Source organism: Pinus tabuliformis, chromosome 2_1 (assembly GCF_031772625.1).
Source record: "Pinus tabuliformis cultivar Carrire ecotype Pingquan chromosome 2_1, CPIR1, whole genome shotgun sequence".
In the NCBI taxonomy this organism is placed as follows: domain Eukaryota; kingdom Viridiplantae; phylum Streptophyta; class Pinopsida; order Pinales; family Pinaceae; genus Pinus; species Pinus tabuliformis.
In genome coordinates this window covers 983,941,030-983,961,427 of record NC_142299.1, presented here as the reverse complement: position 1 = coordinate 983,961,427, position 20,398 = coordinate 983,941,030, and the positions used below count along the sequence as shown (strand labels likewise).

The 20,398-nt window shown below is 34.6% G+C and overlaps 1 protein-coding gene and 1 pseudogene across 1 annotated transcript; one reads left to right on the top strand and one right to left on the bottom strand.

The window, feature by feature from the left end:
• Positions 1–11,077: 11,077 nt before the first annotated feature.
• Positions 11,078–13,560, bottom strand: LOC149203930 (polyadenylate-binding protein-interacting protein 7-like; annotated as a pseudogene).
• Positions 13,561–19,359: 5,799 nt separating this feature from the next.
• LOC149203929 (uncharacterized) lies at positions 19,360–20,091 on the top strand. Its single transcript, XM_089402030.1, has one exon. It carries the CDS (start codon positions 19,360–19,362, stop codon positions 20,089–20,091), a length of 732 nt encoding a protein of 243 aa, XP_089258156.1.
• The last annotated feature ends 307 nt before the right edge of the window (positions 20,092–20,398 follow it).

Sequence of the window (20,398 nt, the reverse complement as noted above, 5' to 3'; positions counted from 1 at the left end):
TCATTTTTCTCAACAGATTGTTATTCATGATTTGTTTCATATACTCCTTGGTCTGTATGATGGATATGTGTTATTCTATAAGTTTATCAGGTGCTATTTAATCTTTTGGCTTGTTAGTGAATGCAGGTTTCGAAGAGAAGGAGGAGCTCATCCGAATCGGCGAGGCTGGACTACTACAAAGCGTTGGACTAAAGGTATGTTAAAATCACCTGATTACTTGTATTCTCAATGCATGTTTAGAGAAAGGTAGTGTTTATTTGTCTTGTTTTTCACTAGAAAGCCTTTGCTTCTAGGGAGGTCGGTTTTGTCCGCATTATCGACTCTTTCCGCCTGAAAGTTTCCAAATTACCTTTAAACCTCTGATATAAACATGTATAAGTCAAATTCAAATCCACAAGAACTGTATTATGGCTGCCCTCGTCGCCATGGATGTCAGACCAGTCACAACCCCCCATTTGGACCTTGACCACCTTCCCCTGGCGAATAGGGATTTTCAAATCAGAGACACAAGTACCAATACACTCCTGCTCAAAATTCATTACTTGAGTAAGGACAAAAATCTAAACCATACTGATGACATTGGCCTTTGGGACTCCAATTTGCCCAAATACCAGTTTCCACAAGTACATGTCTTTCCTAAGATTGTCCATATGTGCCATGCTTGTTACATTCCCAACCAGAGAGCTATAATGTCCCCAAACCAAAAAGTCTTGTTTACAATTATAGCTAAGTCAATCAATGAAATGTTGCAAGTCCAACCAGGTCCAAACCTGACCCCACTCTCCATTAGGGATTTGTTAGACTAGTACACCAAATTGAGTCCATCTATACTGGTCCAAATATTCCAAACTTTCATTGTAGAAGAGCAGCACATTCCTACAGATGCCCCTCCATATGTTTCTGCCATTTTCTCTGAAAGGGGCAAGCAAATTGTAACCATGATATCATGTATTCTGGGCTATACCACAGATGAATTCGTTGATGAGCTCATCCTAGCCTTCATGTCCATTTTCACCCCAGGAAAGCCTCCTGCTACTTTGTACAATTATGCCCAGTTCATAGCTGAAAGGATGCATGAACAATTTACTAGAATGCACAATGAGAGAGTATTCAAGTACTCATTTGTACTTTACCACATGTTTTTGTATTATCAGTCAAACATATTTCCCTTCACCATCTAGAAGTTGGATACTAAAGGCCAGCCCAGGTTTATTATATTTTGGACACCACTATTCCACAAGTATTCATCACCATACACCTACACAGACTTCATTGACTCTTTTTTCCATCCAGTCATGACCATGCTGACAGGAAGCCCTCCACCCAGAATAAGCCAAGAAATCAAAAGAGTGCTCCAGTTGTCCAAACAAAGTAAGGTGGGAGATTGGTACCTTTACCAAAATTACATCGAAATAAGAATCTATGCTTGCCAGCTTGCCCCATACAAACTGCCCAAAAACCTCCCCATGAGGTTATTTTCTCTACATTATTATAGGCAGATAATGAACTCTGATGATATCAACTTTGTCTCAGCCAAGAAAAGGACCCAGTTCAAGATCAAGAACCAGTTAGGCCCTTTCATTTGCAATTCTAGAGAGGTAGGAGAGGAAGCAGATCAAATTCTGCAACAAATGAAGTTTAAGAACAGTTTCATGTGGAGGTATGACCCTCAAGGTTTTATAATGAAACTAAGACAAAAGGTCAAATTGGCACCTTACATTCATCACCCCATACCAGAAATAATTGATCCACACTGGGCTATGATAAGAATCACTCTTGGACACATCCGATGGACAGGGGTTAGCTCTGTCAGATTTGAGTAGCCGAGTCCAACTATGAGAGATATGCCAATCAATCTGAGTGGTTGGAAAACACTCTCATAGACAGGGATAGTACAAAGGTAGATGTTGAAAATACCTTGTTTGATTTAGAGAAACAACTTGATGAAAGCTCATTCCTGCAGGTACCAGAGCAAGAAGGAACCATGAGTACCCCTACTGTTTTGCAGACTCCTCAGAATGAGGAAAAGAATCCCAAAAGGAACAGAGAGGGAGCCTCCAGCTCAGGTATGGACACTTCCAATGTACAGTATGAAGCTAGCCAGAGCAAAAGGCCTAGGCTCAATCCTGTTTCAGAACAGGAAGACACAGAAGGCTTAGTAGAAATAACTAATACTGAGTTAGACATGAGAAAGGGCACAGCTCCATCTGGAGAAACATAGGAGCCATCTACATCAAAAACTCAAATTTTAGAAAGGCAGCTCAGTGTAGAAGTCTCCTCATTCAATAAGCCTACTGATAGAGATAGGGACATTAAGGACAGGTTCAAGGAGATTAAAATGAGAAATGAGAAACTAAAGGTGGAATCCTATGCACAGTATTTCAAGCTTACACCCCCTAATCAAAGTAGGTTGATGTCAGCTTTTGACATCAAGGAAGGAAAGATGCAAATGTCCTTCATAAAGCCAACTGTACAACAACCAAGAACATCAGTAGATTTCAAGAAAATAGACTTTGAAGTATTGGCAAGGGATATTCATCCCATTGACCAAATTGAACTTTTCAAGCAGGCTGGAGAAATGATTTACTCCACCCTTACATGAAAGGCCATGGCTGCTCATCAGTTGTAGAATTCATTGAATAACATTTCAGCCCAGTATCAGTTGGAAAAGGCCTCCTCACAGGCCAAAGACACTAGAATCAAGTCTTTGAAAAACTTGATAATTGAATTGGGACATGATCCCAAAGACATCAAGGCTACTGAACAATTAAACAAAAAGAAGAATGATGGCATTGCAGCCCTCAAGAAACAGTTGAAGATACCTCAACTACAGCACCCCCAAACACAGGAAGTCTTGGAAAGCTAAACAAGGCATGAAGAGTTGATGGACTTATCCTTAAACTAGATGATCAGTTGAGGGAGACGTAAAAGGAATTGGACAACTTAATCCAATTAAAACAAATTGATCTTGGCACTACCTCAGTAAATGTCATCCTAGTAGTTACCAAGGCTATTCCTTCCACATTGGCAGCCTCATTGGCTCCCAGAGCTCCAATGGACACAACACAACTGGTTTCTACAGCATGGTACATCAGGTGAAGAAGCAAAAAAATTGGTTAAAGCTATGGAAGGAATGTCCATACAAAAAACAGAGATGAATAAGCTCAAAGAGAAAGTGACAAGCTTGGAAACTAATTACAAGCTTGCCAAAATCATGCACAAAGAAGAAGTGCAAAAGGCTACCAGGATGACCGAAAGATTGAAAGCCCTGGAAAATGACTTAACATTGAAAGAACCCCTTGGGAAGGCTAAGGAACAACTATGGGCCAATATCATTGACTCTGTCAATGATATTTGACAATCTATTCAAGTGATTTTTGAGCAAGTAGATTTGATAAAGCTGGCTACAGAGGCCATCCAGAAAGTAACAACAGATTTAGGACAAATTCCAGAAGAGGCTACCAGAATTATCTAATTCCTTAACAGCAAGAATAAGTATGAGCTTCAGGAATTGGAAATAGAGGACAGAACAAAGACAATTTTGGAGGTCAGAAAGGTCCTCTCCAAGAGGAACTTGATGCAAAACTTGGAGGATAAGTGTTAGAATATGCAGCTAGCCATTGACAGATTTATGGCTAAGTTCCAGATTTTGAGAGAAAAGGGATTACCCAATCCCTTAGTGATAAATGATAAGCTGATGAGACAGGAGGATTACAATAAGAAAATCAGAGAGGTAGCAAAGGATCAGGTAAATACATCATCAATAAAGGCATTGCCAACAGGAAAAGTACTCTACCAAACATTTGAAAACTTGTTTTACCTCCAACATGAGGTAAAACACTTGTTTATCAATAAGCCTACTTTTTCCAAATACATAGAGGTGGATGAAATATATATAAAGATGCTAAAAATCCAATTACTTGATGTTGAAACATGAGAGAAATTAACTGATTTACTATAGAAATATGCAGTAAAAATGTTAATATACAGTAAAAGTAAAACATCATGGTAAAAGGATGTGGAAAAATCAGCATAGTCAAAGAGTATCAGATGAAAGTGCATCAGATGAAATGCTAAAGTAAATGAAGCATCCAACGTAAAAGATCAAACAATAAAGCAGATTAAAGGGCAAAAGATCAAAGCTAGCAGAGCCAAAATAAAAGGGACAGCATGAAGCAGTTCAACAGTTGTCTCTATCTTCTTTCATGAACATATTTCTTTCCCCTAAACTAATTCTCAATACAGTTTGAGATGTTTTTGTAAATACTTTTGTATAAATACTTCATAATTCGAAGTATTAGGTGGATTCTATTAGACATTTCTATAGAATTTTTTATCAGAAGATCCAGAAGGTTATTGTATCATTTGCTGAGCCAACAAGCTGGATTGATAAATAAATATAAGATATTTCCAAGGATTCATGTGTTGAGCGAATTTCAGACAAGTACTTCTTGTGTTATTGTTATTTTTCTCAAATTTATTCATAATCTTTAATGTGTTTCTCAATCTAAATGTTATAACTGGAATACTACTTCAGAACTTGTTTAATTAAACTCTGTCTTATCAGTTATGCATTTAAATTTTTTTCTGATATTTAAATTAAAGAATTCTTAATTCCTCTTTGGTTTAGATTTATTTCTTGAATATCCATGTTAAAGGATTCTTAATTTCCCTTTGACCTTGATTACCCCTTCATTCCTCATTCATTATCTAGGTCTGAGAACCCTTAACTACTCTCTCACCCCGAGTGAAACACTTTCACCCCTCTATTTCAAATATTTGAAGAGCACTTTGTTATCTTTCCCTTGGAACATTCCCTTTAGTGAGTTAATCCTATTTTGCTTCCTTATTGTTTGACTCCATAGCCCAATGGTCTAAAAGACATCATTTTATCCATCTGTCTAAGTAGATCCCACCACCCAATCTCAAATACAAATCAAAAGCCCCTTGAACAATCATAACTAGCCTAAAAACATCTTAACGAAAACAAAGTTAAATTTTAAAGAGAGAGCCCTCTCTGAGCATCAGGAAGGCTATGTCCTAATCTCCAAAATCGTTTTGTGATTACCTTTGGTTTTTCTTTCTTTTTACTTCAAAAGAATTATCAAATTGATAACAGATTCTTAATGCACAAGAGAGAGGCCACCAGGGCCATGAATGAGGCACAATGAGGTCACTAAGTTGCTTAGAGGATGAGCAACACTTTCAGCAGGGGGTATGATGGGCCTCTAAATTGGACATAAATTAAGGCATGTTCCTCTAAATTAAGCATAAGTTAAGGCCAATCTAACCATACTTCAGCATATTAAACCTCTCTTTTTGCATCAGATAATGTATTTTTAACTTTAATATAATCATTAGGAAAGTTTATGAATAATTGCATATTTGTGCCTAATATTATTTATTTTTGTAGAATATTATGAGAATATTGGGCAAATTATGAAGATTTGGAGGAGGAGATAATTTAGGGACTTGCTCCCTACTATAGGAGGATCACTATTAAATAATAAATCAACAAGATATTATGGAATTATGGCACAAATTGTGGAACACCAATGATTGAGAAAATCTAGCAATGTGTTCTGTGCCATTTAATGCAGATTCCTAGTATTGGGAACCAAATCCGCTAATCAAGGTATTTTGGTGGGAAAATCTTCCTCATTTCATGGGGAATGGTTCCTAATCATTTTGTATAAGTACCAAGTCAAATTTTCCTCTAGGAAGAGACTTTCATTAGTCTTATTGTGGAGAGAACTCATATTTTTGCAGCTCCATTGTATTTTCTTGTAGGGATGTAATTGTATTGATGAAAATAATAAAGATTGGTGTCATGTTTAGCTTATAAATCTTGTTCTCCTCCATAGGTCTCTGAGTTTCCTTGGGCTTGGCCATCCTAGGAGCCTCAGAGCCCTTTTGTATCATTTTATTTCCTTCTTTTCACTTCTTATTCACATGCATCTCTTGTTTTTATTTCTTTCTATTTCTGCATTTAGTATTAATGATTTCTTGTTGTAAGATTGAGTTAAATGGTTGATGTAAGTTCTTTTGCAGGATAAAAAGCATCATTTCATCCTTGGAAAATATTTGGAAGGTCATAGTAATGATTAAGCTACTTGGATTAGCTTTCTTATCCTCAAATCTAGATTTCTAGAACTCCTTTGTGGCAAAGAACAATAAATTTCTGTTATTTTTTAGAGCATGCTAACAAACTTCAATTGAGTTGGTTCCACTTGCATTAGATCACAAAAATATTCTATTTCATAACAAAAATTACCCCATTTCATTTTCACTTGATTAGGTTAGGCATTTTATAGATTTACTAGCTCACTAGTTCTCGAATTTCTAGATTTTCAACTAGTAGTTTTCTGCTATCTTTTAGCATGGGTTAGCAGAGGTCTTTTTAAGTGATTCCACTTGGAATGGGGACCTAAGACATCCTATTAAATAACAAAATTTGTCCCATCCAATTTGTATTTGATTTTCTTGGTCATCCAATGAATTATAATTTCATATAGTAAATCTGTAACATCTTGTAGTAAAACAAGGGATCTTGTAGGACAACTAGGGGATATTGTAGGAGAACTAGTAGATCCTGTAGGAAATCATGTAGTGGCCTATTTTAAGCCCGAATTAAGAAAAATCATCATTGAAACTGGGATTAGGCCTCTACTTGACCTCCAAGCCATCAAAATCATTGTATCCCTCTTCGTCCACACCTGTCTCCCCTACAAAAGATCAAGGAAAGATTAACATTTGCATTTATAAAGCAAAAAGATTAAAAAACTGAGTTCTTTTATATTTACACATGCACACAGCAGTTAGTACTCTCTAGATCAGATTTCATGCTTATATTAGTTAAAACATCACATGTGACAAATAGGGTTAAAATAGGGTTCTTTTGCAAGCAAAGTGTGTTAATAAGTAGATAGAGGATTTCATGTTACTTTACAAGCATTTTTAAATTCAGTCTTTCATTCCTGCAAATAGGCAACATTTCTTTTCTCTCATGACAGCAAAGGAAGGACACATTGTATGTTGCACATATAGTGTCGATACCTCTTAATTTTGTACAAACCCCAGGTTGATAATTACAGTTGGTAGCCTTGGGAGTTGTAGCATTCTTGTTGCAATACCAAGGCTCATCATTTTGTGCCTCACAACTGAATGAAAGCACTGCCAGACTTGAAAGGTTATTGAAAGTATTTCTAGCGGAGTGGCACATAAGTTGAAGCCACAGGACATGCATTTAGTTGATTAGAGATATGCAAGACATGCATTTACTTGATTAGAGATATGTAGGACATGCAATTAGTTTGGATAATTTAAATGACAGGATAAACATTGTGTCGTTGATTTTTCACATCATCAGTGGAGTTTAAACATATATGCAAATGAGGATTCAAAATGTCAACTACAAATTGATGAAGTGGATGGTGTTGACATCGACACCTCATCAACCTACACAATTCAATTCATCTGAAACTCATAAATTGCTCTGAACACGTAATCAATGAAAACAAAGTTAATGTAAACTATAACAAGCCTGTGAGGACAACAATCATTAAACATAGTAGTAATGTCTTGAGTTACAACATGATTTGCTATTGTATGTTGAACCTATGACTATTAATGTTATTCGCCCAAACAAACCAAGCTTTCATAGCAAGCCTCTGGGGACAACGATTATTAAACATTTTAGTACAATGTGTATCATCTCCCATATCTATGTGATACAATTTTCCATCTTGCCATATTATGAATGAGGTTTTTCAATTTATGAGCTTTATATTTTGAAATTTCCTCCGAGATATTATATTAAATATGAAAGACATGTATTGATTGTTTGGCAACTGATGTGGAAATTCAAGTAGCAAATCATGTGAAGGTTGAACACGTGGTATTGAAATTCAAACTTCATCATTCTAGGTAGCCATAATCTTCATATCTAAGTGTGTAGTCAACATGAAAACAAAACACATAGACCAAACGACATGTCTGGAGTTACAACATGATTCGCTTTTGTATGTCGAACTTGTGATTGTTAATGTTAGTCGCCCAAATGCACTGAGCTTGCATAACAAGCATATAGGGATGACAATTATTAAACATGTATTGATTGTTGGCAGCTGATGTGGAAATTCAAGAATCAAATCATGTGAAGGCTCAAGACGTGGTATCAAAGTTCAAATTGCATCATTCAAGGTAGACGTAATCCACGATGTTCCCGGAAGCTAGAAGGTGCGGTAAATCATAAAATCTTCATTTGGAGTAACATTGAGCTTTGATGTTTTGGTTTTTATGATCAGAATGTGATAAATATAATACAACACTGATATTGTCTACTTCTATAACACATAAATGTCATTAATTTTATGGAAATTAAATTATTCTCCATTTACAGCTCATAAGGCACAACTATTTAAGTGGCTAGCAGTGGTGAAGATTGCCCGGATTGGTTATGTATTGGCGGAAAAGTATCTGTATCAACTGATGGGGTTGTGTATTGGTGGCAAAGTATTTCTTGAACTAATGGACTGACACGTCAACCTGCAAATGTACTAATTGGAAGCCATAGTATCAATGCAAAATAAGGCCCCATCTCAATTAACCAATCAAAATCTGGAAAAAATAGATTTAAAAAAAATAAATTATTTTTTTCTAGAATGTCTACATTAGAAAACATAGTTTAATTTTTGGTCAATTTAAATTTAATTTTAAACACATTAACAATGAATGTGTTATACCATAAAAATAAATATAACTTTTTAATTTTCAAAATATAATACAATCAAATATAATTTAATCATGATTTTTCTGATAATATGAAATGATTTCGTAAAATTATAATAATATAATTTAATCCAGGATCATTTTCATTAATATGACTTTTATATATATATATATATATATATTAATTAATTATATACCAAATTACTTATATTTAACGCAATCAAAATTTGATATACAAATTTTAAAATAATATTATTTATTACCAATCAAAATTTGATATACAAATTTTAAATTAAAAATTTTAAAATAATATTATTTATTACCATTTACAAATAATTTGATATATATATATATATATACTCCACTAAGCTCAAATAATTTGATGTATATATATATATATATATATAAACACTCCACTAAGCTCAAATAGATTGCTTGAAATAAATAAATAAACAGGGATATGACTCGAAAAACATCATATTAATCCTAATATTAAAATAATAAAGTATTACATCTTTGAATAAAAATATATTTACCACATGAAATTTCCTCGCGTATATCATAAGAAACTTAAAAATAGTAGTTAAACAACTAACTTTCAAGTTTTTCCAAAACTGTATTTATTTTATATTGTTATAAGTCATAATTGGTCGCTAACATATATCGATTTTTATGTTTAAGAGAATTCAAATCAATCTTGAAATCAGTTATGTAACTTACTTGGATTATAATGTTAAATAAACCCCTATTTACATGCGTTGTTTTTAAAAAGAAGAATCTAGGATTATAACGTTAAACAAATCCCTAACTATCTACATCCTTTAAAAAGAAGAATCGAGAGATTATAGATGAATTATTTTTTTTTTTTTAATTCACTTCTTATTTTGTCTTTATTAGAGCAAAATTATTTTTAATTCACTTTCTTATTTTGTTTCTTATTTTGTCCTTAATAGCATCTAACGACATGTTGCCATTGTTCAGATTTGGCTTGCTCACATCTCAAGCTTACACAATGATTACTTTCCTATTTACTATTTCCTCCTCGCTGAAAGTTGAGACGCCTGAGGGTTGCATGCACAACCCTACATGGTGGTAAAACAAGGTTTTTCATTTATTATATTTCCTATTTTATTTTTTATTATTATTCTTTCTCAAATTTCAATGAATATTGGTGAGTTGATTATGAATTTATTCATTTAAGTGAATAATCATTAATTTTAAAAATAAAAAAGAAATGTTTGCAATGTCTTATTAGTTGCATGTTTTATACTGGTCTACTTCATTGTTTGTCCATATGTGACTAGGCCTTGACTACGCCTAGTCTAAGGGAGTTGCTGGGAAAGTTTTGGAAATTCTGGTCATATTTAGAGAAAATCCGGCAAGGATTTTTGTAAATCCAAGTTATAGTTGTTTAACTTTAAAATTTTAGGAGTTCTAAACGTTTTTGCTGGTGCTGAATCCATTTTCACCATAAAAACAAGATTCAAACACTGCCTCTACCAGATTTTTTGAATTTTTTTTGCCTGGATTCCGGCCACTTTTAACCGTCTGAACAATTCCTCAACCTGACTAAAGAACTCCCATGTGACTATTCCACCTTGAACCTTACTCCTATTTAAGTGTTACACTCTGGCTAGTTGTTGCCTCTGCGCACCTTGTCAGGTAGTTGTTGCCTTTACGCACTAGGTATCGCTAAATATTCTCCAATATTTTTGCACATTTGACTTGACCTCATACTCTTGAAACATGAAACATGAGTGTTTTCCTTTCGCATTCAGTGCCACAACAGCTAACTGGGATCTGCTCACTCTATAGGGCAGATATTGACTAGTATCCCGGAAAAAATCTAACACAAACGCCGATGAAGAAGAAGCCAAAGAAAGGAGCCCAAAATGCAAATCCCGTGACACAATTGGAATAGTGTGAAAACTTCTTTAATTTCTTTATTCCAACGTAGGTTCCAAAGGATGACGAAGAACTGGATGAAGAAACTTTAAGTGAATGGTGGTTTTCAAGATTGTGGTAATTGATGTGATTAGCATTTGCAAAGGAATACGGTTGCTCACACATAAGATAGGAAACAATAGCTTGGCTTTAAATCGCAATGTAACCATTCCTTCCTACCTATCTACAGTAGCTTGGCTTTCAACCGCAATGCAACCATTCCTTGCTATAGAAGATGGTCACAATAAATAGTAAATACCAGTAAAATGTAATAAAATTGGAAAAGAATGCAATAGTAGTGGCCTATAAGCACACAATTAGAATGGAATTGTCATTTGTGCCTATCATTATAAAACAAAAATTGACTTTAACACCATATCTTTGTATCTAATCAGTCCAATACCTATTCAAAATATGCATCTTGAACACGGGCATGATCTGAGATTCCTCTCTTAGGTCTGAATACATATTTGTTGTTACCATAACATGAAGCCACAAGAAACAATATATATACATCCCGGGAAAATACTAGATAAAACATCAAATCTTGAGTATTACCTACATACCCATGTTTGACAAAGGATAAAGACTAAACACATCAGGTTAATGCCAAAAAATAATTACCTACTACTTCTCAAGTTTCAAACCAAAGTTGTTGATTCTAGCTAGTACTAGTATAGCTCTATAGCAATACTCCATTGATCACTTTGCTATTCACCGTAGAGGAACCTGATGAAACCTGATGAAATAAATTTGCTATTCAACCTAGAGCTATTCACCGTAGAGGAAACTGATGAAACCTGATGAAATAAATTTGCTATTCACCCTAGACGAACCCGATGAAATTGATCATTTCTGTTGGACCCAAGATTGATATCCACAACACAATTTTTTTTTGTATTTCCACTAACCAGAATCAATGCACTTTTCCTTTCCCTGACAATCGCAACAAAATCAGTGGTAGATCTAGAACCACCAAAATTACTGCGTCTACCAAAAAATAGGTTATCTACCTCCTTCCTCTTAAATGTGTTCACTACTTGTTGGACTTCATTATCTGTATATTGTGACAAATCATTTAACATTTCTGAACTCAATGCAGGGAAATCAATGCTAGTAAGGTTTGGAGCAGACACTGTCCTTGTATGAAAGGACTTTTGTTAACTAACATCGTCTTGAAACTGCACTCACAAGGGGTTAACAATATTATGCTAATTAAGATTTTCTTGTGTGAATCAAGTAAGATATTAAGAATTGTTTGTGATACATAAAAATTTATCTTTATTCTCGATTTAGAGGGATCAAATTTTTTTCATATCAAGATTTTTGATCTTTCTTGGCTCTTAGTAGATCCAGAGTAAAGATGGATCTATTTAAATAGGTTACATTTCACGTGAATGTCATGGGTCAATACCATGTGTCATCTTTATTTTTATTAATATTAATATTAGGGTTAATAATGTTTTTTTACATGGTATTAATAATATTTTGGCCCATGGTATTTGTCTCATAGACTTCACCTAAATAAAACTTTTTTTTTGAGCCTTTAAATATAAAGAGGTTTATGGACTAAATATAAAAAGAGATTTTATTTATTTACCATACCTCTAGTTTATTTATATTTTTATTTATTTACCATACCTTTGGAATAAGCATAAAAATAAGTTTTATTTATTTACCATATCTCTACTTTATTTATATTTTTATTTATTTACTATACTTATTTTTTAGTTTTCATAAACCTCTTTATATTTTAAATTTATTGTGTTTATACATAATAATAATTAGATTGATTTCTAAATAAAGACGACATTAAATTAAAAATGTTAAACATTACATGTGAAATGTTATGTTTACATGTTTATGTGAAATCTACCCCATACTACACTGTAAAGCACCTCTCAATACAAAAATCATATCAAAATAAAAAACAACAAAAAAAAAATTGTCAATTCTCACTAAGATCATTAATGATACAACAACAATACAAATCGAAAATAGAAATAAAGCCAAGATGGAAGATAATTTTACTCATAGTAAAGGGGCATCACACAATCCATCTGCACAACGATCTTGAATGCAAAATCATTGGAAATTTAATTGATGTGAAAGCATTCAATGAAAAACACACTTTTATAATTGACAATATCATGCATGTCACTACCTCAAGTTGAGTAAGCATCTTCATTGTCAAGCTTAAATCGCCTCCATTTGCATAGTATATGTCTTCCAAAATCTCAGCTACAAAACATGGGAATTTTGGAGCAAGAAGCTCCACGGGATTGATATCTCCATTGTCGGAAAGCGCTTGGTCTCGTACTAATTCATTCAAAAACCTAACATCACATTCATCAGCATTGAAAATATCCATGTTTTTCAACAGCTGTTGATCATGACCCATAATATGTTGCTTCCATCCACTAGAAGAAAATAGAGGTGCCATCCCACTACCAATATTCCTTCTACTTGCAAATTTAGACTTGTCATTGGGAAAAATGACATTAACGCTTTGACCCATATTGGAAAAAATGACATCAACGCTTTGACCCATATTGCCCACTTTCCATTACACCCTCAGACTGGAAGCACGCGGATAATCATGACCAATCAAACTTCCTGATAAAAAAACCCTCGGACTCTTGCAAAGCATCCTGTCAAAAATTTGTTGTAATGTCATCAGGAAGCCTGAAACGCCAGTATTTCTAGTCTCATCATCAGAGGTGCTAGAGGTTGCTAACAACAACTCTCTGCAACTTCTAAATTGAATACATATATGTTGTTTGCATTGCCAGGTGCAACTTTAAGTGTTGAGGGAACAAATTTTGCTACATTTGGACTTAAAGAGGAATACTTAGTAGTTGACCATCCTTTTATGGATGAGTTCATCTTTTGTAAACATAGAGACCATTTGAAAATCAAAATTCATTACCCTGGTGAAACACATATTTATTTCCTTGAGCGAGCAAAGTGAAAATAGTACTATGAAACAAAAAGCCTGTGATCGCAAACAACACCGCGTTGGGTCTGATAATACATAGTATGCATATCACTCTACCACCGGTCAAGGCTTATTATTTTGTCATATTCTTGTCGATTGTTGCTGGAAGAATGAATGATGGGGACTAAACAGCTGGCCGAGACATGAATTGTGATGATTTTGGCGAACTTTATGAAGGTATACTTTTAGATGGAACAAATTTCACAGTTAAGAAAATGAATGGAAGGGACCCAAGTGCACCGATTTTAAATTCTCAACTCGCTCATAGCCATTTCTTTCCTCGCCAGCGTTATCCTTGTGATGTACATTCGAACGATAAGGCGAGATCTGAACCATTATTCAAACAACATTTTGGATTAGTCTAGTTAAGCTTTGGAGTAATGAAACAACATTTTGCATTAGTTCGGTTAAGCTTCTGAATACATTACTTAGTTATTCAAATGCAGGAAAAACATTTTCCAAACTTCTCCTTAAAGATAGAAACATTTTCAACTTCTCTTTAAATAGAAAAACATTTTCAATAACGTAACTAGATATAAAGATTTCAGCCTGGCAAGGAATATCTCTGAGCGTGGTTGTTTTCAGCCTGGCAAGGAATATCTCTAGTGTGGTTGTTGTTTTTTTTAATTTCTATAATATAATATAAGTATTTTTGAACAGACTCATTTTACAGTCCAGTATGAATTGATGTCTCTTAGTTTATGTTAGATCTGTATTATTTAAGATGGATCTATTCTGGTTATAATACCATATTCGCTTTTATAATTCTAATTATATTATTATATATAATATTTACTTTGAAATATATTGATTTTCATTTCCTTTATTACATAATAAAAAATGAAATTGATAGCAAAGTTGTTTATACCCCTTGTTTTTAATTTTTAATATAATAATATTATGTAATTCAAAATAAAGCAATTAAAAAAATTATAATAGTTAATTTAAATTTTTAAGAATTGGAATAGAATTTGTTTTATCATGGTGAATTTGTAATTAGTTGAAGTAATATGGGTGAGGTCCAAGATCAAACTTAGTGGTTTTCATTATAACACCAAGAGTATAAATGGGTTGCCACCATAACACCAAGAGTATATCCAACATCCCATAAACTTAGCCACTGCCACTATAACACCAAGAGTTATATCCAACAGTTAGTAAAACCTAATAGTTGCACTATAACACCAAGAGTTATATCCAACAGCCTATAAGCCAGATATACCATGAATTTACGACTTAGCAACAACACCAAAAGAACGCTAAGAGTATATCCAAGAGCTCTCTATAAGCCAAATATGCCAGATATAGAAGGATCAAGAACACTAAGAGTATATCCAGCAGCCCCCATAAGGTAGATATACGAGGAATATAACACCAAGAGTATATCCAATATTTTGTAAGCCAAAAATACTAGGAATTTATGACTTAGGAAGAACACCAAGAGTATATCCAACAGCCCCTGGTAAGCCAAATAGATATACCAAGAAATTATGGCTTAGCTAGAACACCAAGAGTATATCCAATAACCCAAGTAAGCCGGACATACGAGGAATTTATGACTTATCAAGAGCCGAGACTCCAAGATTATATCCAGTCCCCCCATAAGCCAAATAGATATACTGAGAATTTAGTACTTAGCAAGAACACCGAGAGTATATCTAATAGCCCCCCATAAGCTAGATATACCAGGGGTTTATGACTTAGCAACAATTAAGACTCCAAAAGTATATCCAAATTTATGACTTACCAAGAGCTGAGACTCCAAGATTATATCCAGTCCCCCCGTAAACCAAATAGATATACCAGGAATTTAGTACTTAGCAAGAACACCGAGAGTATATCCAATAACCCCCCATAAGCTAGATATACCAGGATTTTATGACTTAGTAACCGTTGAGACTCCAAGAGTATATCCAAATTTATGACTTAGCAAGAGCCGAGACTCCAAGATTATATCCAATCTCCCCGTAAGCCAAATAGATATACCTGGAATTTAGTACTTAGCAAGAACACCGAGAGTATATCCAATAGCCCGCCGCAAGCTAGATATACCAGGATTTTATGACTTAACAACAGTTGAAACTCCAAGAGTATATCCAATAGCCCCTTGTAAGCTAGATATATCAAGAATTTATGACTAAGCAAGAACAGAGACTCCATGAGGGTGGGGGAGACTCCTCCTTGAGCCTTATCACAACAAGCCAAAGATGCCCCCCCATGGAATTTGAAACTGGGTGGATGGGAGAACATCTCATTATGCTAACCACCAGGTTGTCCCAAAAGGAGACAAAAGATTATATATTATTAATTTACAAAAATTAATGGGAAGGGTTGAGGGTGATAACCATGTATGGGGCATAAAAAAAGAAACTATCTCACAATGTGTCCACTTTCCATTGAGCCTTTCACAATTCTGATAATATCATCTCACATGTGGATATTTCTTTGTTATTTTTCATTAACATTTATAATAATAACAAAGAAATATCATATATTATAAATATTAATATTATTATTGGCTTTGTTATTTTTTCATATATATATGTGTGTGTGTGTGTGTATTATTTACTTACATTTTACTTATATATAAGAAGTTGATATTGAAATATTTTATTTATAACATGCATTGGAATATTTTTTTTTGTTATTAATAAATTTTTAAATGGCATGTGTTAACTTTGTACTAAGCATTAAGAATTGAAGGAATTACACATCTCCCTCCTTCATTTTGGGTTGTAAAACACGTCTTTTGTTTGGGTTGTAAAACATGTCTTTTAACACAATAGGAAATTTGTTACTTTCAATTACTTTTTATATATATTTGGTATTAAAATAATTTAATTAAATAATTTTATTTTGTTATTAATATTTTGTAAATAATATATGTCAACTCCATAGTCATCATTAAATTAATTATATTTTTTCCTCATTTTAAGAAGTAAAAAGAACATATAGACAAAATTCTCTATCTATATATAGCTTTATACGAAAATAATTTATTTATAATAAATGTTTTTTAAGTTAATATTTCTTTTAAATGTTGCATTTCAAATCTATGTTGACCACATATAGATAGACATAGTCAACATGGATTTATACATAATTATTTCACTTAAGAAGGGCATTGAAATACTTTATTTATAATATTTTTTTGATGTCACATTTCAAATCCATGTTAACCTGTGTGTGGTGTGTGTGGTTCACCGCTAAGTCCAGGAAATATATATTTGTTTGTACCACATCGATGTCTGTCTACCGATGCTGGTCCCTACCTGGGATAATGGACGGAAAGGGGATGCATACATTGCCAAAAGATTGGATAGGTTCATCATCCATGAGAGCTTAATGGAGCGAATGGGGAACATTCAGTCTAATGTTATCAATAGTTTTCTATCGGATCATAGGCCAATAACTCTTCATTGGCAAATGGGTGGGCAGAGACATGGGATGCCCTTCAAATTTAATCGCACCTAGCTTGAAGATCCTGTATTTAATGAACTTGTGCATTCTTGTTGGTCATCTGCCCAAGTTTTGAGCTCCTCCCCTATGGAGAATATTCTGGAAAAATTGGGCATTCTCAGAGCAAATGTAAAAACTTGGTAGAAAAAGAAAATAAAGGAACAATTGAAGGATCTGGAAGATATTCAAATAGCACTGGATGCATTGACGCCATGGATGTTATCTCAATCACTACTAGATGAAATTCGGTCACGTATCAATGCTCTCGAACAAAAGAAAAGAGAAATATTGGCGGCACAGGAATCCACCTGGAGGCTAAAGAGTAGAGCAATCTGGATAAATGAAGGGGATCATAACACTAAGTTTTTTCATCGTTATGCAAATCACAGGTGTAACACAAATACTATTTGGGAAATTCAAAAGGAGGATGGTGCCCGAATTCTGTCTCAGGAGGGCATATGTGAAGCAGTTGTTTCACATTTTCAAAAATCATACAAACAAAGGGAAGAGGTTGAAGTGAACGATATGCTATGGGCTATTGATATGTATCCGAAAATGTTTGATGAGGAGGAAAATATATGTTTCTTTAAGGAGGTTACAGCAGATGAAATACTGGAAGTTCTCAAAGCATTCAAGAAAGATAAGAGTCTGGGTCCAGACGGCTGGACTGTTGAGATTTTCACGCACTTCTTTGAGATTTTTAAATCAGATCTCCTAAATATGGTGGAGGAGTCGCGATGTACTGGGCATATTCATCCTCGTATTAATTCCACATATATCGCTCTTATACCCAAAAGAAAGCCTAAGCAGACTTTTAATGACTATCGCCCAATTTCATTATGTAACCTAATTTACAAGATCATTTCAAAAACAATCGCGGGGAGGATGCACAATATTCTGTCAAAGTATATCTCTGCTGAGCAATATGGATTCCTGCCTGATCGGAAAATTCACGATGTTGTCGCTATCGCACAGGAATGTATGCATTCCATCCATACTTCTCATCAAAATGCAGTCATTATGAAGGTGGATCTGATGAAGGCTTATGATTCAGTTGATTGGGGTTATCTTCGTTTGATTCTTCTAAAGATAGGACTGCAACCCAGGTGCGTAAAATGGATTATGGCATGTGTCCAGAATATAAATTATGCTGTAATTATTAATGGATATCCCACCCGGTTTTTCCGAGCTGGGCGTGGACTGAGGCAAGGTTGCTCTTTGTCACCATTATTGTTTATTCTGGCTATGGATGGTTTGAGTATGTAGATTAAGCGTGCGGTTGAGGACGGATTATTTCTGGCACTAGATTCTGGGCACAATATCAAAATATCGCATGGTTTTTTTGTTGACGATGTGCTAATCATGGGCATGATTCATCGCATTTCATGGATGCATCTTTTTCATATTTTCAAAAGATTTGAAAATGCTTCTGGCTTAATCATGAATATACATAAATCTAAGCTATATTTTGACATGGGAGATATGGAAGATATCAACTATATTAAGAACCTGTTTGGGGTGGAGGCAACCCAAATGGCGAATGGTATACAATATCTCGGATACCATATAAAACCAAATTGTTATAGAAACAGTGACTGGCAATGGCTGGTGGATAAATTCTTCAAGAGAATTTCTGGCTGGGAATTTCGTTGTTTATCCATGGGTGGTCGTGTGACGCTGACAAAGGCAGTGCTAACTCAACTGGGCATTTTCTGGGCTCACTTATTTCATATCCCATTGGCAACTATAAATAACATAAACAGAATTATGGCAAATTTTATTTGGGCTGGTTGTAACCGAAAGCACAAATATCACCTTACTAAATTTCGCCATATTGCATGCTCAAAGATGAGAGGGGGATGGGGTATCATGAACCTTAAACTGTTTGGCAAAGCATTATTAGTAAAATCTCTGTGGCGGGCTATCTTCGGATCTGGTGGTTTCGGAAAAATTCCATTGGTATTTCAGGTGGCTCAGCTATATGGAGAAGCTTTCAAAAAGTTGGAAATTTTTTCCTCAATCATCTCAGGTGGAACATGGGATCTGGACACTCCATGATTATTGGCCTTGATCAGATATATGGAACAAATGGGGGATGCCTCTTCTCTGAACAATTGTGCCTGGCTCTTCTTAGAAAAGGCTATTTGTTCTGGAATCAATTGATTCGAACATGGAGTGACCACTTTCCTATATGGAACTCTCCATTACAGATGGGGCTGATAGGACAAATGGCGGATGAATGGTTGTTCATTATTGATGTTTTAAAAGCTACTGGGATTTGTAGGGAGGTCCATCATGACAGACTTATTTGGTCTGGGAAAATAAAATATGCAAATGTTGTGGTTGCAGACATATATGATAAACTGTGTGAGGTAGAAGGCGGATATGTGGTGGATCTGATGCTATTTGATTTATGGAAATGTCATGTCCCATGTAAAATCATCTGCTTTACATGGCTTGTTTTCCACAACAAGAATCTAACATGGGAGAATCTGCAAAAACGTCATTGGCATGGTCCTGGCATATGTGTTATTTGCAAGCAGGAGGAGGAAAACAATGCACATCTATTTTTGTCATGTCAACATGTTTCCAAGGTATGGTTTAAACTTGCTGCTTATTATGATTTTCCTCACCTTCAATTTCAAAATGTTGCAGATTGTTTGAGATGGTGGCTCAAGCAAAAATTGGCATGGAGGAACATTCCTCTATTTGTTTTTTGGACTATATGGAAATGGAGGAACAAACGTATCTTTGAGAACTGTTTTGAAGATTTTGGAGTTACATATGAAAAGATCATTTCATTAATGGCACTTTATCCAGCAAAGGAGATTCACCAAAAACAGAAGCAGAAAAAGAGTGTTGCTCCTCCTATGGTATATCTGATCGCCTTCTTCGATGGGGCTTCACAAAACCAAATTTGTGGATGTGGCATATGGCTGGTTATGTCACCCGATTTGTAGTACAGGGCATACTGGAACACAGGGACGGGCACCAACAACAAGGCTGAGGCAATGGTGCTTTGGGGTATCATTTGGCTTATAAGTTTTTTAAATATCCCAGAGATCCATATATATGGTGACTCCAAGATTATTGTGGATCATGTTAAGAGAAATGCCAACATAAATCAGCCCTCCCTTTTGGGATGGTTAAGGAGAATTGATTGCCTCTGGACAAAGATAGGACGTCCTCCTATTAATTACATAGGAAGAGAATATAACCAGACAACGGATTTGCTCTCAAAGAAGGGCCTTCTGGGTAAAATGGGTA

Bases quoted from the DNA above. Each gene is read 5' to 3' on its own strand.
- LOC149203929 (XM_089402030.1), top strand. From the start codon at position 19,360: ATGGCGGATGAATGGTTGTTCATTATTGATGTTTTAAAAGCTACTGGG.